Source organism: Pristiophorus japonicus, chromosome 5, assembly GCF_044704955.1.
Source record: "Pristiophorus japonicus isolate sPriJap1 chromosome 5, sPriJap1.hap1, whole genome shotgun sequence".
In the NCBI taxonomy this organism is placed as follows: Eukaryota; Metazoa; Chordata; class Chondrichthyes; family Pristiophoridae; genus Pristiophorus; species Pristiophorus japonicus.
The window spans coordinates 176,268,906-176,293,444 of NC_091981.1; the positions used below are offsets into that span (position 1 = coordinate 176,268,906).

General features: G+C 43.9%; 1 protein-coding gene across 4 annotated transcripts in view; it reads left to right on the plus strand.

The window, feature by feature from the left end:
- The window catches only part of LOC139264518 (uncharacterized), a 101,099-nt gene that overhangs the window by 37,335 nt on the left and 39,225 nt on the right, over positions 1 to 24,539 (plus strand). For all 4 annotated transcript variants that reach the window (XM_070881105.1, XM_070881104.1, XM_070881107.1 and 1 more), the window contains one exon: positions 6,166 to 6,226. In XM_070881105.1, the coding sequence (XP_070737206.1) occupies positions 6,166 to 6,226 (61 nt within the window). The remainder of the gene's footprint in view (positions 1 to 6,165; positions 6,227 to 24,539) is intronic.

The window sequence follows — 24,539 nt, forward strand, 5'->3', positions numbered from 1 at the left end:
ACCGGTCAGCCTGACCTCAGTAGTGGGTAAAATGATGGAATCAATTATTAAGGATGTCATAGCAGTGCATTTGGAAAAAGGTGACATGATAGGTCCAAGTCAGCATGGATTTGTGAAAGGGAAATCATGCTTGACAAACCTTCTGGAATTTTTTGAGGATGTTTCCAGTAGAGTGGACAAGGGAGAACCAGTTGATGTGGTATATTTGGACTTTCAGAAGGCTTTCGACAAGGTCCCACACAAGAGATTAATGTGCAAAGTTAAAGCACATGGGATTGGGGGTAGTGTGCTGACGTGGATTGAGAACTGGTTGTCAGACAGGAAGCAAAGAGTAGGAGTAAATGGGTACTTTTCAGAATGGCAGGCAGTGACTAGTGGGGTACCGCAAGGTTCTGTGCTGGGGCCCCAGCTGTTTACATTGTACATTAATGATTTAGACGAGGGGATTAAATGTAGTATCTCCAAATTTGCGGATGACACTAAGTTGGGTGGCAGTGTGAACTGCGAGGAGGATGCTATGAGGCTGCAGAGTGACTTGGATAGGTTAGGTGAGTGGGCAAATGCATGGCAGATGAAGTATAATGTGGATAAATGTGAGGTTATCCACTTTGGTGGTAAAAACAGAGAGACAGACTATTATCTGAATGGTGACAGATTAGGAAAAGAGGAGGTGCAACGAGACCTGGGTGTCATGGTACATCAGTCATTGAAGGTTGACATGCAGGTACAGCAGGCGGTTAAGAAAGCAAATGGCATGTTGGCCTTCATAGCGAGGGGATTTGAGTACAGGGGCAGGGAGGTGTTGCTACAGTTGTACAGGGCCTTGGTGAGGCCACACCTGGAGTATTGTGTACAGTTTTGGTCTCCTAACTTGAGGAAGTACATTCTTGCTATTGAGGGAGTGCAGCGAAGATTCACCAGACTGATTCCCGGGATGGTGGGACTGACCTATCAAGAAAGACTGGATCAACTGGGCTTGTATTCACTGGAGTTCAGAAGAATGAGAGGGGACCTCATAGAAAAGTTTAAAATTCTGACGGGTTTAGACAGGTTAGATGCAGGAAGAATGTTCCCAATGTTGGGGACGTGCAGAACCAGGGGTCACAGTTTAAGGATAAGGGGTAAGCCATTTAGGACCGAGATGAGGAGAAGCTTCTTCACCCAGAGAGTGGTGAAACTGTGGAATTCTCTACCACAGAAAGTAGTTGAGGCCAATTCACTAAATGTATTCAAAAGGGAGTTAGATGAAGTCCTTGCTACTCGGGGGATCAAGGGGTATGGCGAGAAAGCAGGAAGGGGGTACTGAAGTTGCATGTTCAGCCATGAACTCATTGAATGGCGGTGCAGGCTAGAGGGGCTGAATGGCCTACTCCTGCACCTATTTTCTATGTTTCTATTTGGAAAGCAGTGACAGGATCGGTCCAAGTCAGCATTGATTTATGAAAGGGAAAATATGCTTGACAGCTCTTCTAGAATATTTTGAGGATGTAACTGGTAGAGTGGACATGGGAGAACCAGTGGATGGTGGTGTATTTGGACTTTCAAAAGGCTTTTGACCAGGTCCCACACAAGAGATTAGTGTGCAAAATCAAAGCACATGGTATTGGGGGTAATGTGTTGACATAGATAGAGAACTGGTTGGCAGACAGGAAGCAGAGAGTAGGAATAAATGGGTCCTTTTCAGAATGGCAGGCAGTGACTAGTGGGGTGCCACAGGGCTCAGTGCTGGGACCCCAGCTATTTGCAATATACATTAATGATTTCGACGAAGGAATTGAATATTAAATCTCCAAGTTTGCAGATGACACTAAGCTGGGTGGCAGTGCGAGCTGCGAGGAGGATGCTCGGGGACTGCAGGGTGACTTGGACAGGTTAGGTGAGTGGGCAAATGCATGGCAGATGCAGTATAATGTCGATAAATGTGAGATTATCCACTTTGGTGCAAAAACAGGAAGGCAGAATATTATCTGAATGGTGACAGATTAGGAAAAGGGGAGGTGCAACGAGACCTGGGTGTCATGGTACATCAATCATTGAAAGTTGGCATGCAGGTACAGCAGGCGGTGAAGAAGGCAGATGACATATTGGCCTTCATAGCGAGAGGATTTGAGTATAGGAGCAGGGAGGTCTCACTGCACTTGTACAGGGCCTTGGTGAGGCCACATCTTGAATATTGTGTACAGTTTTGTTCTCCTAATCTGAGGAAGGGCATTCTTGCTATTGGAATGAGTGCAGCGAAGGTTCACCAGACTGATTCCTGGGATAGCAGGACTGACATATGAAGAAAGACTGGATTGACTAGGCCTATATTCACTGGAATTTAGAAGAATGAGAGGGGATCTCATAGAGACATATAAAATTCTGACGGATTGAACAGGTTAGATGCTGGAAGAATGTTCCCGATGTTGGGGAAGTCCAGAACCAGGGGTTACAGTCTCAGGATAAGGGATAAGCCATTTAGGACCGAGATGAGGAGAAACTTCTTCACGCAGAGAATTGTGATCCTGTGGAATTCTCTACCACAAAGTTGTTGAGACCAGTTCATTAGATATATTCAAAAGGGAGTTAGATGTGGCCCTTATGGCTAAAGGGATCAAGGGATATGGAGAGAAAGTAGGAATGAGGTACTGAAGTTGCATGATCAGCCATGAATGGTGGTGCAGGCTCGAAGGGCCGAATGGCCTACTCCTGCAAAGACATATTAACTGGAATTTATGGGTTTTGTTTAGTTAACTGCATTTGGTCTTTTTTTTTAAATTGTTTTAATTATGAAACAAAGTTTACGCAAAAGATGCAAGGCGGGGCGAAATAACTGCCGTTTAGTGGACCCATAAATCGTGCAAAGACTTCTTTGTGTTTGCTTAAACACTTCCAAATACTGATGCTTTTGGATACATTGTATGTGACCTATTCAGTTTTATTTTTGTTTGATGAATTAAGATATGTTCCTTGCATTCTTTGTCAACAAATCTAAATTGCTGTCTCTCTGGTACTGGTAACGATTCAGATTTATTCTTTTGAATTGTTAATCTAATCTGAAGATCATTCTGTCATTTTAATTAATTCAGTCCACATTTGATTCAGTTTGCAATCAAGTTTCTAGAAATGCTAACATTACAACTTTAATTTTATGTACATTTAACGACTGGATGTTAATATAGCTTTTCTTTCCCATCTCTCTTTTTAAAAAAAAAAAAATTCCAACAAAGTTATGAATTCATACTCTTTCTGTCCTGCCCATGTTCTATGAATTAGTAATTTAAGGAGATTGTTCCTCTTTGGAGATAAATATGATTAGTGTCAATGTCAAATTACCAGCTGAAAGCTGGGAGTTTTATTGTGATGGTAATTGAATCATTTTTAAACTTGTATAGTTATTGGGTAAATATTTTGAATTGCTGAGTATGCATGTCTGATCCTGTAAATGTTCATCCAGAGGCATGCATTTGAAGTTCAGATAATGATGTGTGCATGTCGTGGAGTATTACAAAGATACTCAGCACAAGTCTGTTTTGGAGAAAAGAATTGTTTATTATCAAGTACTCAATCGAGGAGACACAGTTTCTACGCGAGTTCAGTAACTCGGTAACCCAAACCAGCTGTTCTCTCCAAATAATCTTGGGTTACTGTTTTTATACAGTCAAAATACATGCAAAATCATAAAGTTCAGTGCGGAGGCTTTCCATTTGTTGTTTCCCTGCCGCGTCTCAAACTTTTTGCCTACCTACTATAATTAATTGATTAATACAATTATATTGACAGCAAACTTTGTTACCTCCCCTGTGCGCAGTTTATCTGATGAGTTACGTAGTCACATCATTCTGCAGCTCCTTGAACTGTTGTCCTCTTATCCTTACTATTTGAAACAGTTGATATGTTTTTCAATTGTCTATTGTTTCCTATAATCTCTTACCACCCCTTGTGATCTAGCCTTGGAGCATATTTTTTTCAACTATCTGGTTCATACTGTGATCGAATGATCTATTTTCGTGGGAGTTCTTTTGAGCTCTGTTTCAACTCCTAATGACGCATTCAGCTGGGTTTTATAAGCTCTTCTTTGATAACAGCAAAACACATTCTTGTCATATATTCAACCAGCATTGTAACCCATGTATAATCTGACCTAAGTTGTACACTGTGAGAACAATGACCACTAGGTGGGAGACACTCCTAACCTGGGCCTTCAGGTACAAAAGGGGAAGCTCCACCCACCTTCCTCACCTTTGAGTGCTGAGGAATAAAGGACAGGTCACAGACTGACCTCTCAAGCATGGGCCTCATGTGCATTTATACTGTATAGTCCGAACCTATCAATTCTGATTATGAATTCAATAGAGAAGGCTATAACCGTTAGTTATTGAACTGCAGAGCTCAGCTATTCCATCATGAACACATGTATATCTTTTCTTTCAGCCTTTCTTGCTTACGATTTTAACTTTATTTAATTAATTTTCCCCATGACTAATTTGTTCTACAGTGTACACTCTTTTTTTTCTCCCAAGTTTGTGGGCCTGTTATGGGTGTAATGTGAGCTCATTTCCCCCAGCAAACTTAGTTTTTATTTATTCCAACCTCCACATATTGCATAATTTTCCCACCCACCACTTTGGGGAAGTTCATGTTTTTTTTTAACCAGGAAAGCCCTCTTAATTGACCACCAACCAACATACTTGCCTCAACATGTCCCAAGAATCAAATACTTCACACACTGAACTGATGGGCTGTATTGGTAAAACAATTTTTACACTGTGTGTAGTGTTGTGTCCTGTGTTTCCATTTGCTACATTTTGAAATACAGAACTGTTGAATATTACAAGAATTCTTTTGTGAACAAGAAGATACTACTGAAAATGCATTGTGTACGTGGACCCCCTTACCCTTCCCCACCCTGTCTTTTGTTATTCTGAGCTCGTTCTTTACAGGGAAATAGTGGGCTCAATTTTGGCCAGGCGTTGCTCCGTCTTTTTTTGAATAGGCTGCTTTTTCTGCCCTAACTTAAAAATCCCCAGTTTTCCCAATCAATTTGCACCAGCCTAACTCACTTAGTTCCGTTTTTTTTAGATTAGTTTTTTTTCCTCAAAAGGAGGCGTTAGCAGCCACCTATGCCAGTATTGGCCATTTAGGCAACTTTGGCCAGTTAATAGTTCCTCCATTTCTACTTGGGCAAGCGTATGTGGCCACTTGAGAAAACCCTTGTCGAGAGTTAAAGAAATTGGCGCAGGTAAGTTCTTTGGAGGCCATTCAGCCTGGGATAGGGTCCTGAACTGATCAAGCTATAGGGAACAGACTTGCAAAACCATCTTTCCTTCGCACAATTAAAGTAATAAGAAATAAAAAATTAAAGTCCTACCTTCAGCATCAAACTGCAATTCACCTTTCTGCACTCGGCCCAGGACTCTCAGAACGCACGCAGGAGAACTCACTGGCAGGCAGGAGAAGTGAGAGATCGCACCGGTAGGCCACTCGTCCAGGGCTAGGGGCAGGGGACGTCCGAGATTGCACCAGGAGGCCGCTCGGCCAGGGCTAGGGGCAGGAGAACTCGCCGGCCGGCAGGAGAAGTCCGAGATCGCACCAGGAGGCAGAAGTCACAGAACGCACGCAGGAGACCTCATAGAACTCACCGGCAGGCAGGAGAATTCACAGGTTACCATGGCAACCCAATCTTTTTGGCGCAGATTAAGGCTTCACTCCAAAATGAAGAGATCCTGAGGGGAAACTTAGAACACTTTTTTTGGCGTACTTGGGCCACCAAAAATCGTGCGTAACTCTTCAAGTTCACCAAAAAAATGCTTTGGAGAAAATTGAGCCCAGTATTTCAGTTAGCAGTAATGTGCTGCAGTGATCCAGACGGTACTGTTTTAAAATTATAAATGTAATTGTGAAGTAGTTATAAAATACACATCTTTGGTGTGGCAACAGAACACCATAGTTTAATGCTGCCAGCACACAGGAACATTTGATTTTGAAAAAAAATCAGAAACTGTGAGTCCTATGATACGAACAGTAGTAACATTTTCCTGTAATACTTTTGCAAACCAATTCCACCAGCTAATTTTCTTAGTTGCAGCATGTGTAAAAATGTACAGTGAAAAGGGAGATATTGTAATAGGTTCACTTTTGTTTTTTGTAATTTTGTAAATGTTTATGGATATTTGTGAATTATAGGTTGTCAGAGGACAGGATCCACCCAGCACTATTGGTATAGTTAAAAGGGTTCCACTGCCAAGTAAGTATGCATTACCATATTATTTCTGATATGTGCCAAATTCAAACATGTAATCGGCAGTATGAAAGATTTCAAGTATATCTTCACTGCTAATTTGATGATTTAAGTTCGGAAGCTCGAGTATCGAGTAACAGTTTGAATGGATGCTTTTGAGGAATGTTGATGAATCAAAAACCATTGGCATTTCAGTTAATTCTGCATGTTTTGATGGACCTTTTGTTCAATAATATAATGTCTTAATATTGTATTACAGTTGCTGTAAACAAAATCTTGCATTAGTAACAAGAATCTGCTGCTGACTCGATTCCTGTTCTTTTGTGATATGATTAATTTAATGCTTTAGTGGTATCAGAAAACTACTTTGAGAAAGTAACATTATGAACTACATACAAACACAATTTACAAAATCATGAGTACCATATTGTACAGAAAAACATTTCATTTTAGCTTTCAATCTATTTTTTAATGCCGTCTTGCCGTACACAGAAACCAGCACAATAGATCAAACTTAATTTATTTGGTTCTAACATGATTCCGTTTAAATGTGGGAAATTATTTCAACAAAAAAATTCATCTTGGGTTTCACATGCAAGCTGCTTGTGCTTCATTGTTGTGGTTTAAGTTGTCTGAATGCCAGTCACGCTAACATCACTACTACCCACCTATTGGCCCGTATTTAACGCCGCTTGCCGCTGACTTCGAAGAAAGCTGCACATAAACTTTTAGCATGTTCTGTGGTGTGGACTCCACTTTCCCTGAAGTTTATTTCATTCTGGTGTCCATGCAGCAGTGATGTCATCAGCCAGGCTATGCAACCATTCACTTTGAAGAATTCTCAGGTTTTATCATTTTTTATAATCCTACAGAAACAGAAATAAAGATTGGGACATACACATGATATTAAGGTAGAAGCTGAAATGTCATGAGCAAACTTGAAAAATAATAAATTTTTAGTTTAAAAATGTATGAAATTTTTATCATTGAATCATAGAATGGTTACAGCTTGTAAGAAGGCCATTCGACCAGCCAAGCCCGTGCCGACTTTCAGCTAGTCTCACTCCCCTGCCCCTTCCCCGTAGCCCTGCAATAGGGTAGTAATAGGGAATTTCAACTATCATAATATTGATTGGGATAAATATAGTTCGAAGGGTATAGAGGGTGTGGAATTCCTAAACTGCATTCAAGAGAACTTATTTTTATTCAGTATGTAACAAGCCCAACACTGGAGGGGCAGTTCTGGATTTAATTTTGGGGAATGAAGCTGGGCAGGTGGAAGGGGTATCAGTGGGAGAGCACTTTGGTGCCAGTGACCATAATTCAGTCAGAATCAAGGTTGTTATGGATAAGGACGAGGATAGACCAGGAATAAAACTCCCAAATTGGGGAAAAGCTAACTTTGCTAAGTAGAGAAGTGATTTGGCCACAGTGGACTGGAAACAGTTATTTGAAAGTAAATCAGTGTCGGAACAGTGGAAGGCATTCAAGGAGGAAATCCGGAGGGCTCAGGCCAAGCATGTGCGCTGAAAGAATAAAGGTGGTAATAAGTTATAGAGCTCCCTGGATGTCGAGGGACTTACAGGGGAGGATAAAGAAAAAAAGGGACGCTTATGTCATATATCGACGGCTAAATATTGTAGACTCTCTGGCGGAATATAGAAAGTTCAGAGGTGAAATTAAAAATGATATTAGGAATGCTAAGAGAGGGCATGAAAAATTCTTGGCAAGTAAAACCCAAAGATGTTCTATAAATATAGTGAGAGCAAGAGTATAACTGAAGAAAGTGTAGGGCCTATTAGAGACCATGAGGCTAATCTGTGTGTGGAGGCGGAAGATGTGGGTATGGTTCTTAATGAATACTTTGTGTCTGTTTTCACAAAAAAAAAAGGGCAATACAGATACTACTATCGAGGATGTGTGTGAAATTTTCGATGAAATAAACATAGTGAGAGAGGAGGTATTAAAAGGTTTAGCAGCTTTGAAAGTGGATAAATCCCCAGGCCCAGATGAAATGTATCCCAGGCTGTTGAGTGAAGCAAAAGAGGAAATAGCAGAGGCCTTGACCATCATTTTCCAGTCCTCTTTGGATTTGGACATGGTGCCGGAGGACTGGAGGACTGCTAATGTGGTACCCATGTTTAAGAAGGGAGAAAGGGATGCGCCGAGTAATTTCAGGCCTGTCAGCCTAACCTTGGTGGTGGGGAATTATTGGAAAAATTCCTGAAGGACACGATAAACCTACATGTGGAAAGGCAAGGATTAATCGGGGACAGTCAGCACGGATTTGTTAAGGGAAGATCGTGTTTGACAAACCTGATTGAATTATTTGAGGAGGTAACCAGGAGGGTCGATGAGGGTTGTGCGTACGATGGTGTGTATATGGACTTTAGCAAAGCTTTTGATAAGGTCCCACATGGCAGACTGGTCACAAAGGTAAAAGCCTATGGGATCCAGGGCAAAGTGGCAAGTTGGATCCAAAATGGCTTCGAGGTAGGAAGCAAAGGGTAATAATGGTTGATGGATGTTTTTGTGACTGAAATGATGTTTCCTGTGGGGTTCCACAGGGCTCAGTACTGGGTCCCTTGCTTTTTGTGGTATACATCAATGATCTAGATTTGAATACAGGGGGTATGATTACACTAAAATTGTCTGTGTGGTTCATCATGAAGAGGATAGTCATGGACTGCAGGAGGATATCAATCTTATCGGTCAGGTGGGCAGAGCAGTGGCAAATAGAATTTAATTCGGAGAAGTGTGAGGTAATGCACTTCGGGAGGGCTAATAAGGAAAGGGTATACACGTGGGCCGCCCCGAGCTGTGTGAGAACACCATTGCAGGTCGGGGCTATGAATAGAGCTGTAGCATCGGGCCCTGGAAAATCGTGGCGAAGGTGCAGCGAATGAGGGTATGGGGCCCAGAAAAGCCGAGGGTCCAGGATCAGCAAGGACCTTACCACACTGCGATATTTGTGCGCACTAGATCCGTGCAACAGAGCAGCTCTCCCGTCATCCTGGTTAATCCTTGCCTCTGGATAAAGGCCTAGCTCTGTCAAGCCCGTGTGGTGGCTGATGTGCAACGGTCACCACACGTTAAAAAAAATTCACGCACAGGGTATCTTTCATCGGGTCCTTCATTGAAACATCTGTGAACTCTCGTGGAAGCAAGTCATCCTCGTTCGAGGGATCGCCTATGATGATGATGATACACATTGAAAGGTCGGCCACTGAGAAGTGGAGATGAACAAAGGGACCTTGGAGGGCTTGTCCATAGATCCCTGAAAGTAGCAGGCCAGAAGGCATACGGAATGCTTGCCTTTATTGGCTGAGGCATAGAATACAAGATCCGGGAGGTTATGCTTAAATTGTATTTCATAATAGGCAGTCCCTCAGAATCGAGGTAGACTTGCTTCCACTCTTTAAAAAAAAATGAGTCCTTAGGTGGCTGAACAGCCCAGTACGAGAGCCACAGTCCCTGTCACAGGTGGGACAGATAGTCGTTGAGGATAAGGGAGGATGGGACAGATTTGCCGCATGCTCTTTCCACTGCCTGCGCTTGTTTTCTGCATGCACTTGACGATGAGACTTGGGTGCTCAGCACCCTCCCGAATGCACTTCCTCCACTTAAGGCGGTCTTTGGCCAGGGACTCTCAGGTGTCGGTGGGAATGTTGCATTTTATCAGGGAGGCTTTGAGGGTGTCCTTGTAACGTTTCCTCTGCCCACCTTTGGCTCGTTTGCCGTGAAGTCACTGGAGAAATACCACCAATAATGTCTCTGCAAGATCCTAGGACAGACGCACCAACATTAGCGTCCTCAACCAGGCCAACATCCCCAGCATTGAATCACTGACCACACTTGATCAGCTCCGCTGGGCAGGCCACATTGTTCGCATACCAGACACGAGACTCCCAAAGCAAGCGCTATACTGAGATCTTAAATTGTATAATACACTGGTTAGGCCACAGCTGGAATACTGCGTGAAGTTCTGATCGGCATATTATAGGAAGGATGTGATTGCACTGGAGAGGTTGCAGGGGAGATTTACGAGGATGCTGCCTGGAATGGAGAATTTTGGCTATGAGGATAGATTGGATAGGCTGGGTTTGTTCTCCTTGGAACAGAGGAAGCTGAGAGGAGACCTCATTGAAGTGTATAAAATTTTGAGGCGTCTGGATATAGTGGATAGCAAGGGCCTATTTCCCTTGGTTGGGGGGTCAATTATGAGGGTGCATAGGTTTAAGGTGATTGGTGGAAGGTTTAGAGGGGATTTGAGGGGAACCACCTTTACGCAAAGGGTTGTGGAGGGTCTGGAACTCACTGCCTGGAAAGGTGGTAGAGGCAGAAACCCTCACCACATTTAAGAGGTGCATGGATCGGCACTTGAAGTGACGGGACCTGCAGGGTTACGGACCGAGAGCTGGTAAGTGGAATTAGACTGGATAATCTCTTGTTGGCTGGCACTGATACAATGGCAAGTGCTTTTGGGAATCTAATACTGCCAGAGTGATCTCCTGGACTAGTTTCGATCGGTCGGAGAGGAATTTTCCCAGATTGTTTTTTTCCCTATTGGCCTGGGTTTTTATCTCTCTCTTTTGCCTCTGCCAGGAGATCGCATGGCTCTGGGTGGGGTGGAGTGTCAAGTGTTGCAATACATGGGGTATCGCAGTTGTGTGGGGCGGACTAGTTGGGCCGGATGCTTTTTACATAAGAACATAAGAACTAGAAGCAGGAGTAGGTCATACAGCTCCTCGAACCTGCTCCTCCATTTAATACGATCATGGCTGATCCGATCATGGACTCGGGTCCACTTCCTTGCCCTCTTCCCCATAACCCCTTATTCCCTTATCGGTTAAGAAACTGTCTATCTCTGTCTTAAATTTATTCGATGACCCAGCTTCCCCAGCTCTCTGAGGCAGCGAATTCCACCGATTTACAACCCTCAGAAGAAATTTCTCCTCATCTCAGTTTTAAGTGGGCGGCCCCTTATTCTAAGATTATGCCCCCTACTTCTCGTCTTCCCCCATCAGTGGAAACATCCTCTCTGCATCCACTTTGTCAAGCCCTGTCGTCGTCATACACGTTTCAATAAAATCACCTCTCATTCTTCTGAATTGCAATGAGTAGAGGCCCAACCTCCTCAACCTTTCCTCATAAGTCAACCCGCTCATCTCCGGAATCAACCTAGTGAACCTTCTCTGAATTGCCTCCAAAGCAAATATATCTTTTAAATATGGAAACCAAAACTGTACGCAGTATTCCAGGTGTGGCCTCACCAGTACCCTGTATAACTGTAGCAAGACTTCCCTTTTTTTTATACTCCATCCCCTTTACAAAAAAGGCCAAGATTCCATTGGCCTTCCTGATCACTTGCTGTACCTGCATACCAACTTTTTGTGTTTCATGCATCAGGACCCCCAGGTCCCACTGTACTGCAGCACTTTGCAATTTTTCTCCATGTAAATAATAACTTGCTCTTTGATTTTTTTTTCTGCCAAAGTTATACTCCATCTGCCAAATTTTTGCCCACTCACTTAGCCTGACTCTGTCCTTTTGCAGCTTTTTTATGCCCTCCTCACACATTGCTTTTCCTCCCACCTTTTGTATCGTCAGCAAAGCTGGCTACGTTACACTCGGTCCTTTCTTCCAAGTCGCTAATATAGATTGTAAATATATGTGGTCCCAGTACTGATCCCTGCTGCACCCCACTAGTTACTGATTGCCAACCTGAGAATGAACCATTTACCTCAACTTTCTGTTTTCTGTTAACTAGCCAATCCTCTATCCATGCTAATATATTACCCCATTCCGTGAACCTTTATCTTGTGCAGTATCCTTTTATGTGGCACCTCGTCAAAGGCCTTTTGGAAGTCCAAATACACCACATCCACTGGTTCCCCTTTATCGACCCTGTTTGTACATCCTCAAAGAATTCCAGCAAATTTGTCAAACATGATTTTTCCTTCATAAATCCATGCTGACTGCCTGACCTAATTATGCTTTTCCAAATGTCCTGCTACTGCTTCTTTAATAATGGAAACCAACATTTTCCCAGCCACAGATGTTAGGTTAACTGGTCTATAGTTTCCTGGTTTTTGTCTATCTCCTTTATTAAATAGGGACGTTACATTTACAGTTTTCCAATCTGCTGGGACCTCCCCAGAATCCAAGGAATTTTGGTAAATTACAACCAATGCATCTACAATCCCTGCAGCTACTTTTTTTTAAGACCCTAGGATGCAAGCCATCGGGTCCAGGGGATTTATCTGCCTTTGGTCCCATTAACTTACTGAGTACCACCACCTCAGTGATTGTGATTGTGTTATGTTCCTCCTCCCCCTACAGCCCCTTGACTATCCACTGTTGGGATATTGTTAGTGTCCTCTACCATAAAGAATGATACAAAATATTTGTTCAGAGTTTCTGCCATCTCCATGTTCCCCATTACTTATTCCCCGGTCTCGTCCTACAAGGGACCAACATTTACTTTAGCCACTCTATTCCTTTTTATATATCTATAGAAACTCTTGCTGTCTTGTTTTTATATTTCGTGCTAGTTTAGTTTACTTTCATAGTCTATCTTCCCTTAATCATTTTTTTATTAGTTATTCTTTGCTGGCTTTTAAAAGCTTCCCAATCTTCTGTCCTCCCACTAGTTTTGGCCACTTTGTATGCCCTTGTTTCTAATTGTTTACCGTCCTTTATTTCTTTAGTTAACCACGGATGGCTATCTTTTCTCTTACACCCTTTCCTCCTCACTTGAATATATTTTTCTTGAGAGTTGTGAAATATCTCCTTAAATGTACACCCTGTTCATCAATCGTCCTACACTTTAATCTATTTTTCCAGTCCACTTTAGCCTACTCAGCCCTCATACCTTCGTAGCCTCCTTTATTTAAGCTTAGTACACTATTATTCATAGGTTTATATGTAACCTTCAGGGCTGCTGACCGAAGGCTGTGTGGCTCTTGTCGGCTGGCGTGGGTACGATGGGCTGAAATGGCCTCTTTCTGCACCTATGGGCTAAACTTTCACCTTCATTTTCGGCGGTTTTCTTGGCGGTACAGCTGTTTTTGATAGAGAAACCGCCCAGCGAAAGTTTCCCCCTTAGTTTTTGAATCGTACTGCCCAAATCTCAAAACGCCTGCCGGGAGCAAATTGCTGAGAAAATCGGCAGGGCGTAAGTTTGGCCTCAACAGAAGCCCGTCCAGGTCGCTGAGGGAAACGCCCTTTGAAAGCTGCTTAAACAGGGTGGTAGGTGAGTACTCTGCAAAGAAAGGTAAGTTAAAGGTTCTTTTTTTTATTTTTAAATGTAAAACGGCGATTAGTTTGAAAACTGTCTTGGGAATGTTTTTTAAATTTGTGGGTTTTTTTGAGTTTTTAAAAAAAGTTTTCCCTCCTCCCTAGGCCCAACCACAGCCTCGGACAAAATTAAAAAAAAAAAATTTTAAGAACCGCCCGTTTCACTTAGTTTCCCCTTTAACCGCTGAGAATACTTGTGCAAGATCCATTTTCTCGCCGGACGATTATTTTCGCCAGCGTTACTTGCAAAAACAGCGTTTTTTCGGCGTGGGGGGCGGTTTCGGGCGTTATGGGGCTCTCTGGGAACGTCTAGCCCAAAGTTTCTAATTGTTTTTCCTCCAGATATCTATCCAGCTCCCTTTTGAAACATACAATTAGTCTGCCTCCACCACCCTTTCAGCCAGTGCGTTCCAGAACTCAACCACTCACGGTGTAAAAAGTTTTTTCTTGTATCGCCTTTTGCCAGTCACCTTAAATCTGTCCCACTGGTTCTTGACCCTTTTGCCAATGGGAACAGTTTCTCTCTTATCTATCCTCTGATCTTCTCTGCTCCAAGGAGAACAATCCCACCTTCTCCCAGTCTATCAACGTAATTTAACTCCCTTATTCCTGGAATCATTCTCGTAAATCTTTTCTGCACCTTCTCTAAGGCCTTCACATCCTTCCTAAAGTGTATTGGTGATTGGTGAGTAGCTTTTCCTTTTCTTTTTATATCAGTAAGTAACCTGTTAACATTGTTGTCGCCAAATTAAGTGTATCTAAGGGTTAAGTCATGGCAGAAGAGCTTGGTCACGTGATATGCTCCTCCTGTACCATGTGGGAACTCGGACACTTCTGGTGTCCCTGACGACTACGTGTGCGGGAAGTGTATCCGTCTCCAGCTCCTGACGGACCACGTTGAGGAATTGGAGCTGAGGGTGGATTCACTCTGGAGCATCCACGATGCTGAGAATGACGTGAGTAGGCACGTGTAGCGAATTGGTCTTGCCGTAGGTCAAGGGTCCACAGCCAGATAGAGAATGGAAAACCAGCAAGAAGAGCAGTGCAAGGAAGGTAGTGCAGGGGTCCACTGCGGTCATCCCCCTGCAAAACAGATACACCGCTTTGAGTACTGTTGAGGGGGATAACTCCTCAGGGGAGGGCAGCAACAAGCACGTTCATGGCACCGTGGCTGGCTCTGCTGCACGGGAGGGCAGGAAAAAGAGTGAGAGAGCGATAGTGATGGGGTATTCAATTGTAAGGGGAATAGATAGGCGTTTCTGCGGCCGCAACCAAGACTCCAGGATGGTATGTTGCCTCCCTGGTGCAAGGGTCAAGGATGTCTCGCAGCGGGTGCAGGACATTCTGAAAAGGGAGGGTGAACAGCCAGTTGTCGTGGTGCACATTGGTACCAACGATATAGGTTTTAAAAAAAAAAGGGATGAGGTCCTACGAGACGAATTTTAGGAGCTAAATTAAAAAGTAGGACCTCAAAAGTAGTAATCTCGGGATTGCTACCAGTGTCACGTGCTAGTCAGAGTAGGAATCGCAGGATAGCTCCGATGAATACGTGGCTTGAGCAGTGGTGCAGCAGGGAGGGATTCAAATTCCTGGGGCATTGGAACCGGTTCTGGGGGAGGTGGGACCAGTACAAACCGGACAGTCTACACCTAGGCAGGACCGGAACCAATGTCCGAGGGGGAGTGTTTGCCAGTGCTGTTGGGGAGGAGTTAAACTAATATGGCAGGGGGATGGGAACCAATGCAGGGAGACAGAGGGAAACAAAATTATGACAGTAGCAAAAGGCAGTAGGGAAATGAGTAAAAGTGGAGGGCAGAGAAACCCAAGGCAAAAAACAAAAAGGGCCACTGTACAGCAAAATTCTAAAGGGTCAAAGTGTAATAAAAAGGCAAGCCTGAAAGCTCGGTGCCTCAATGCGAGGAGTATTCGGAACCCAGGAGAGGGCTCTGAGCTAGTTAGAGTGGGTGAGAGCTCAGATGAACAGGACCCCAAGAAAATGTAAAAGGCAGGAGGCATCAGAGCAGAGTAGCATTGGGGTAAGTGTAAACCACAAGGTGATGGGAAGGGACAATATGTATGAATATAAAGGGGCTGCAGGAGGGGTAAAAACTAGTATTAAAACACTCTACCTAAACGCACGCAGCATTTGAAATAAAGTAAATGAGTTGACGGCACAAATCATTACAAATGGGTATGATTTGGTGGCCATTACAGAAACGTGGTTGCAGGGTGGCCAAGACTGGGAATTAAAATTACAGGGGCATCTGACAATTCGGAAAGATAGACAAGAAGGGAAAGGAGGTGGGGTAGCTCTGTTAATAAATGATGATATCAGGGCAGTTGTGAGAGATGATATTGGCTCTAATGAACAAAATGTTGAATCATTGTGGGTGGAGATTAGAGATAGTAAGGGAAAAAAGTCACTGGTGGGCGTAGTTTATAGGCCCCCAAATAATAACTTCACGGTGTGGCGGACAATAATCAAGGGAATAATGGAGGCATGTGAAAAAGGAACGGCAGTAATCGTGGGGGATTTTAACCTACATATCGATTGGTCAAATCAAATCGCACGGGGTAGCCTTGAAGAGGAATTCATAGAATGCATACGGGATTGTTTCTTAGAACAGTATGTTACAGAACCTACAAGGGAGCAAGCTATCTTAGATCTGGTCCTGTGTAATGAGACAGGAATAATAAACGATCTCCTAGTAAAAGATCCTCTCGGAATGAGTGATCACAGTATGGTTGAATTTGTAATACAGATTGAGGGTGAGGAAGTAGTGTCTCAAACGAGCGTACTATGCTTAAACAAAGGGGACTACAGTGGGATGAGGGCAGAATTGGCTAAAGTAGACTGGAAACACAGACTAAACGGTGGCACAATTGAGGAACAGTGGAGGACTTTTAAGGAGCTCTTTCATAGTGCTCAACAAAAATATATTCCAGTGAAAAAGAAGGGCGGTAAATGAAGGAAATAAAGGAGAGTATCAAATTTAAAAACCAATGCGCATAAGGTGGCCAAGGTTAGTGGGAAACTAGAAGATTGGGAAAATTTTAAACAACAGCAAAGAATGACTAAGAAAGCAATAAAGAAAGGAAAGATAGCTTACGAAAGTAAACTTGCGCAAAACATAAAAACAGATAGTAAAAGCTTTTACTGATATGTAAAACGGAAAAGAGTGACTAAAGTAAATGTTGGCCCCTTAGAAGATGAGAAGGGGGATTTAATAATGGGAAATGTGGAAATGGCTGAGACCTTAAACAATTATTTTGCTTCGGTTTTCACAGTGGAAGACACAAAAACCATGCCAAAAATTGCTGGTCACGGGAATGTGGGAAGGGAGGACCTTGAGATAATCACTATCACTAGGGGGGTAGTGCTGGACAGGCTAATAGGACTCAAGGTAGACAAGTCCCCTGGTCCTGATGAAATGCATCCCAGGGTATTAAAAGAGATGACGGAAGTTATAGCAGATGCATTCGTTATAATCTACCAAAATTCTCTGGACTCTGGGGAGGTACCAGCGGATTGGAAAGCAGTTAATGTAACGCCTCTATTTAAAAAAGGGGGCAGACAAAAGGCAGGTAACTATAGGCCGGTTAGTTTAACATCTGTAGTGGGGAAAATGCTTGAAGCTATCAATAAGGAAGAAATAGCGGAACATCTAGATAGGAATAGTGCAATCAAGCAGACGCAACATGGATTCATGAAGGGGAAATCATGTTTAACTAATTTACTGGAATTCTTTGAGGATATAACGAGCATGGTGGATAGAGGTGTACCGATGGATGTGGTGTATTTAGATTTCCAAAAGGCATTCGATAAGGTGCCACACAAAAGGTTACTGCAGAAGATAAAGGTACGCGGGGTCAGAGGAAATGTATTAGCATGGATAGAGAATTGGCTGGCTAACAGAAAGCAGAGAATCGGGATAAATGAGTCCTTTTCGGGTTGGAAATCGGTGGTTAGTGGTGTGCCACCAGTGCTGGGACCACAACTGTTTACAATATACATAGATGACCTGGAAGAGGGGACGGAGTGTAGTTTAACAAAATTTGCAGATAAAACAAAGATTAGTGGGAAAGCGGGTTGTGTGGAGGACACAGAGGCTGCAAAGAGATATAGATAGGTTAAGTGAATGGGCTAAGGTTGGGCAGATGGAATACAATGTCGAAAAATGTGAGGTCACCCACCTTGCGGGGGGGTGGGGGGAGAAACAGTAAAAGGGAATATTATTTGAATGGGGAGAAATTATAAGAGGGACCTGGGGGTCCTTGTGCATGAAACTCTTTTTGGAGTTCACCTGCAAAAACATTAAACGGTGCCATTGTGCATGAATACCAAAAAGTTAGTTTGCAGGTGCAGCAGGTAATCAGGAAGGTGAATGGAATGTTGGCCTTCATTGCGAGAGGGATGGAGTACAAAAGCAGGGAGGTCCTGCTGCAACTGTACAGGGTATTGGTGAGGCCGCACCTGGAGTACTGTGTGCAGTTTTGGTCACCTTACTTCAGGGAGGATATACTAGCTTTGGAGGGGGTACAGAGACGATTCACTAGGCTGGTTCCGGAGATGAGCGGGTGACCTTATGATGATAGATTGAGTAGGCTGGGTCTTTACTCATTGGAGTTCAGAAGGATGAGGGGTGATCTTATAGAAACATTTAAAATAATGAAAGGGATAGACAAGATAGAGGCAGAGAGGTTGTTTCCATTGGTCGGGGAGGCTAGAACTAGGGGACACAGCCTCAAAATACGGGGGAGCCAATTTAAAACCGAGTTGAGAAGGAATTTCTTCTCCCAGAGAGTTGTGAATCTGTGGAATTCTCTGCCCAAGGAAGCAGTTGAGTCTAGCTCATTGAATGTATTCAAATCACAGATAGATAGATTTTTACCCAATAAGGGAATTAAGGGTTATGGGGAGCGGGTGGGTAAGTGGAGCTGAGTCCACGGCCAGATCAGCCATGATCTTGTTGAATGGCGGAGCAGGCTCGAGGGGCTAGATGGCCTACTCCTGTTCCTAATTCTTATGTTCTTATGTAAGTTGGACACCGTACTCCAGTTTTGGCCGAACCAGTGTTTTACACGGGTGGTTCATCATTTCCACGCTTTTTAACTGTATACCTCTATTTATGAAGCCCAGGATCCCGTAAGCCATTTTAACTGCTTTCTCAACCTGCCCTGCCACCTTCAACGATTTATGCACACACACCCCCAAGTCTCTGTTCATGCACCCCCTTTAGGATTGTACCATTTAGTTTATATGTCCACTCGTCATTCTTTCTACTCTTGTGTGCATCACCACAATTTTTTCTGTGTTAAATATCATCTGCCACGTGTCCCCCCATTTCACCAGCCTGCCTGTCTTCCTGAAGATAATCACTTTGCTCCTCATTGTTCACTATACTTCCATGTTTTGTGTCACCTGCAAATTTTGAAATTGTGCCCTGTACACCCAAATCAAGAAAGGCAGTGGTCCTCTAACCGATCCCTGGGGATCACCACTGTGTATACCTTCCTTCAGTCCGAAAAACAATCTTGGAACAGAAATTTGACATTCCACAAGTACACCATTTTAAAAACCCAGTTAGCAAGGCATAACTTTTTAAAGTGTTTTTACAGCGAGAATAGTATAAAGTAGAAGTTCACATCCATTTTCTAATTGAATTTCATCTGCGAGGACAGCAATAGCGTACCCTATGGAGGAGCTGGGTATCGCTGACAGCAATTTCAGGATTTCTGCATTTCAATGCACATGTGCAGACTCCACAAGTCGCTGTCTGTTTTACAGAGTAATGACAACGAACGCTAACCGTTTCGCCGTTACTACAACTGCAAATTCCGGGCCATTATTTTCCTCGTGTATATAAGCTGGATACTGCAACTCAACAAGTTTATGAAGTCAATAGCATGCAATTAGGAACGTAGTACAGGAGTAGGCCATTCAGCCCCTCGAGACTATTCAGCCATTCGATGAGATCATGGCTGATCTGATCTAACTCAATATACCTGCGTTTGGCCCATATCCCTTAAAGCTTTGGTTAACAAAAAGCTATCAATCTCCGATCTAACATCAATTGCCATTTGTGGAAGAGAGTTCCAAACATCTACCACCCTATGGGCCCAAGTTTCCACAAGAAAAAAAACGGGCGCCCCTCCGAGCTGGGCGCCCGTTTTTCGAGCCTAAAACGGCGCCTAAAAAAATCCTCGGTATTGTCCACCGACTTACAGGTCCTGTGGCACTCGGCGCAGCCAGCACGAGCTGTGGGGGGGGCGGAGCCAGGTCCCTGCGCTGAAAACAGTGCCGGGACCTCTGCACATGCGCGCCACAGTCGGCACGCAAGTGCAGTAGCTCCAGGTACCGAACTGTGTGGGAGGGGCCCGAAGCACGCAGCCCCTAGCCCTGGCCCAATGGCCTCACTGGGGCTGCGTGAATGAGGCTCTTCCCACGGCCAGCTCCTGCTCCCCGCCCGACCAGACCCGACACTCGCTCCCCCCCCCCCCCCCCCCCCCAGCCGACCAGACCCGACCCGACCCGACACCCGCTCCCCCCCCCCACTCGCCCCGACCCGACACCCGCTCCCCGCCCCGACCGAGACCCGCCCCCCCGCCCCGACCGAGACCTGACACCCGCTCCCCCCTCCCCGCCCCGACCCGAGGCCCGCTCCCCCCCCCCCCCCGACCCGACACCCGCTCCTGTTCCCCGACACCTCTCCCCTCTCCCTCTCTCTCTCCCCTTCTCTCTCTCTCTCCCCTCTCTCCCTCTCTCGCTCAGCGGCACGAACAGCTGCAGAATTCTCCCTGGCTGAAGCACTTTCACACAGGTAGGAAGATGGTTTATTTAATCTTTTCTTGGCTTATAAATGTTTATTCAGGTTGGATTTATTTGTATAATATTTGTAGAAGTATAAATAAGGATTTATTGTCGAATTTAATGAGTTCCCTTCCCCCCCACCTCGGTCTGGACGCCTAATTTGTAACCTGCGCCTGATTTTTTTAATGTGTAGAACAGGTTTTTTCAGTTCTACAAAAATCTTCACTGGCGCCATTCTACTTTAGTTTGGAGTACATTTTCACTGTGGAAACTTTCAAATCAGGCGTCAGTGGCCGGACACGCCCCTTTTGAAGAAAAAATTCTGTTCTAAACTAGAACTGTTCTACCTGACTAGAACTGCAGAAAAAAAAATGTGGAGAATTGCGATTTCTAAAATAGTCCGTTCTCCACCAGTTGCTCCTAAAAATCAGGCGCGAATCATGTGGAAACTTGGGCCCATTGTGTGTAGAAGTGTTTTCTCATTTCACTCTTGAAAGATCTGGCTCTAATTTTTAGATTATGCCTCCTAGTCCCAGAATCCCGAACCAGTGGAAATAGTTTCTCTCTCAACCCTATTTGCTCTATTTACCCTATTTGTTCTTCTCAATATTCTGAAAACTTTGATCAGATCACCCCATAACCGTCTAAATTCTAGGGAATACAGCCAAAATCTGTCCTCTTAACTTAACCCTTGATGTCGGGGTATCATTCTAGTAAACCTAGATTGCATTCCCTCCAAGGCCAATATATCCTTCCTAAGGTGTGGTGCCCAGAACTGCTCACTGTACTCCAGGTGTGACCTGACCAGGGTTTTGTACAGTTGCAGCATATTATCTACTCCCTTGTTCCCTAGTCTTCTAAATATAAAGGCCAGCATACCATTTGCCTTTTTGATTATTTTCTCCACCTATTCATGACAATTTGATGATTTATGTACCTGAACCCCTAAGTCTCTTTGGACCTCCACTGTTTTGAAGCGCATCACCACTTAGAAAATGCCCTGTTCTATCCTTTTTCGGTCCAAAGTGGGTGACCTCACATTTGCTTACATTGAAATCCATTTGCCAGAGTTTTGCTCATTCATTTAATCTATCAATATCCCTTTGTAATTTTATGCTTTCATCTTCACTGCCTACAATGCCGCCTATCATTGTGTCATCGGCAAATTTGGATATATGGCTTTCTATGCCATCATAAGTTCATAAATATTGTGAATAGTTGAGGCCCCAACACCCATCCCTGCAGGGCACCATGAGTCACATCCTGCCAATTAGAGTACCTATCCATTATCCCTACTCTCCGTCTGCTGCCGCTCAGCCAATTTCCAAACCAGGTCAATAATTTACCCTCAATTCCATGGGGCTTCTACCTTGAGCAAATCTCATATGTGGGACTTTATCAAATGCTTTCTGGAAGTCCATATAAATAACATCCATAGACATTCCCATGTCCACTGCTTTAGTCACCTCTTCAAAACAAATTCACAGGTTTGTCAGGCTTGACCTACCTTTCACAAATCTATGCTCGCTTTCCCTGATCAACTGAAAATTTTCGAGATGTTCAGTCACCCTATCCTTAATTATCGACTCGGGCAATTGCCCAACAACAGATATTTGGCTATCTGGTTTCCCTCTATCACCATTCTTAAAAATCAAAGTGACGTGCAATTTTCCAATCCAAAGGGTCAGTTCCTGAATCTAGAGAACTTTGGAAGATTATAGTTAGGGCATCTGCAATGTGCTCACCTACTTTCCTGAAATCCCTGGGACGGAAACCATCTGGCCATGGGGATTTGTCGCACTTTAGTGCCATTATTTTCTTAATTTACTGTTGTTTTCCATACGTCAATTTTGTTGAGTCCCTGTCCCCGATTCAATATTAGATTCTTTGGGATTTCTGAATACTATCTGTCCTCTTCTACTGTAAATACCGACCCAAAGTAATTATTCAAGATGTCTGCCGTTTCCCCATTGTCATTGACAATGTCGCCACTTTCACTTTTTAAGGGGCCAACATTGCTCCTGACCACCCTCTTCCTAATGTAACTGTAAAAATTCATCGTTTTGTATTTGATGTCCCTTGCAAGTTATTTTCATACTCTATTTTTGCAGCTCTTACTATCTGTTTTGTGACCTATCGCTGTTCTTTGTATCTTTCCCATTTGCCAGGATCTGTGTTTTATTTTGCATTTTTGTGTGCCTTTCTTTTAGTTTTGTGCTGACTCTTACTTCTTTAGTTGTCCATGGTTGTTTTTTTTTGGCAAGTTGGAGCTCTTGCCCCTCAGCTGTAAAAATTGGTTCTGTATCACATTAAATTCTTTTTGAACATCTTCCACTAATCTTCTGTCATTTTGCCCATTAGGACAGTCTCTGCCTCATCCCGTTGAAGTCTGCCTTACCCAAGTCTAGATCTTAGCTGTTTCGCGTTTCTCCCTTTCAAACGCTATGTTGGACTCGATCATTAAGAACATAAGAAATAGGAGCAGGAGTAGGCCATATGGCCCCTTGAGCCAGCTCCGCCATTTAATACGATCATGGCTCATCCAATCATGACCTCGGGTCCACTGCCCTGCCTGCTCCCCTTAATCCCGATCAGTTAAGAAGCTGTCTATCTCTGTCTTAAATAGCAGCACATTTGGAAAGCAGTGACAGGATCAGTCCAAGTCAGCATGGATTTATGAAAGGGAAATCATGCTTGACAAATCTTCTGGAATTTTTGAGGATGGAACTAATAGAGTGGACAAGGGAGAACCAGTGTATTTGGACTTTCAAAAGGCTTTTGACAAGGTCTCACATTAGATTGGTGTGCAAAATTAAAGCACATGGTATTGCGGGTAAAATACTGAAGTGGATAGAGAACAGGAAGCAGAGAGTTTGGATAAATGGGTCCTTTTCAGAATGGCAGGCAGTGACTAATGGGATGCCGCAGGGCTCAGTGCTGGGACCCCAGCTATTTACAATATACATTAATGATCTAGATGAAGGAATTGAGTGTAATATCTCCAAGTTTGCAGATGACACTAAACTGGGTGGCGATGTGAGCTGTGAGGAAGAAGCTGAGAGGCTGCAGGGTGACTTGGACAGGTTAGGTGAGTGGGCAAATGCATGACAGATGCAGTATAATGTGGATAAATGTGAGGTTATCCACTTTGGGGGCAAAAACACGAAGGCAGAATATTATCTGAATGGCGGCAGATTAGGAAAAGGGGAGATGCAACGAGACCTGGGTGTCATGGTACATCAGTCATTGAAAGTTGGCATGCAGGTACAGCAGGCGGTGAAGAAGGCAAATGGTATGTTGGCCACCATAGCTAGGGGATTTGAGTACAAGAGCCTAGGGAGGTCTTACTGCAGTTGTACAGGGCCTTGGTGAGGCCTCACCTGGAATATTGTGTTCAGTTTTGGTCTCCTAATCCGAGGAAGGACGTTCTTGTTATTGAGGGAGTGCAGCGAAGGTTCACCAGACTGATTCCCAGGGATGGCAGGACTGACATATGAGGAGAGACTGGATCGACTGGGCCTGTATTCACCGGAGTTTAGAAGAATGAGAGAGGATCTCATAGAAACATATAAAATTCTGACGGGACTGGACAGGTTAGATGCAGGAAGAATGTTCCTGATGTTGGGGAAGTCCAGAACCAGAGGACACAGTCTAGGGATAAGGCAAGCCAATTCGGACTGAGATGAGGCGAAACTTCTTCAGAGAGTTGTTAACCTGTGGAATTCTCTACCACAGAGAGTCGTTGATGCCAGTTCATTGGATATATTCAAGAGAGAGTTAGATATGGCCCTTGCAGCTAAAGGGATCAAGGGGTATGGAGAGAAAGCAGGAAAGGGGTACTGAGGTGAATGATCAGCCATGACTTTATTGAATGATGGTGCAGGCTCGAAGGGCCGAATGGCCTACTCCTGCACCTATTTTCTATTTTCAATGTCTCGGTTTTCATAGCTCTCTGAGGCAGCGAATTCCACAGATTTACAACCCTCAGAGAAGAAATTCCTCCTCATCTCAGTTTTAAATGGGCGGTCCCCTTATTCTAAAATTATGCCACCTAGTTCTATTCTCCCCAATCAGTGGAAACATCCTCTCTACATCCACCTTGTCAAGCCCTCTCATCATCTTATACGTTTTGATAAGATCACCTCTCATTCTTCTGAATTCCAATGAGTAGAGGCCCAACCTACTCAACCTTTCCTCATAAGTCAACTC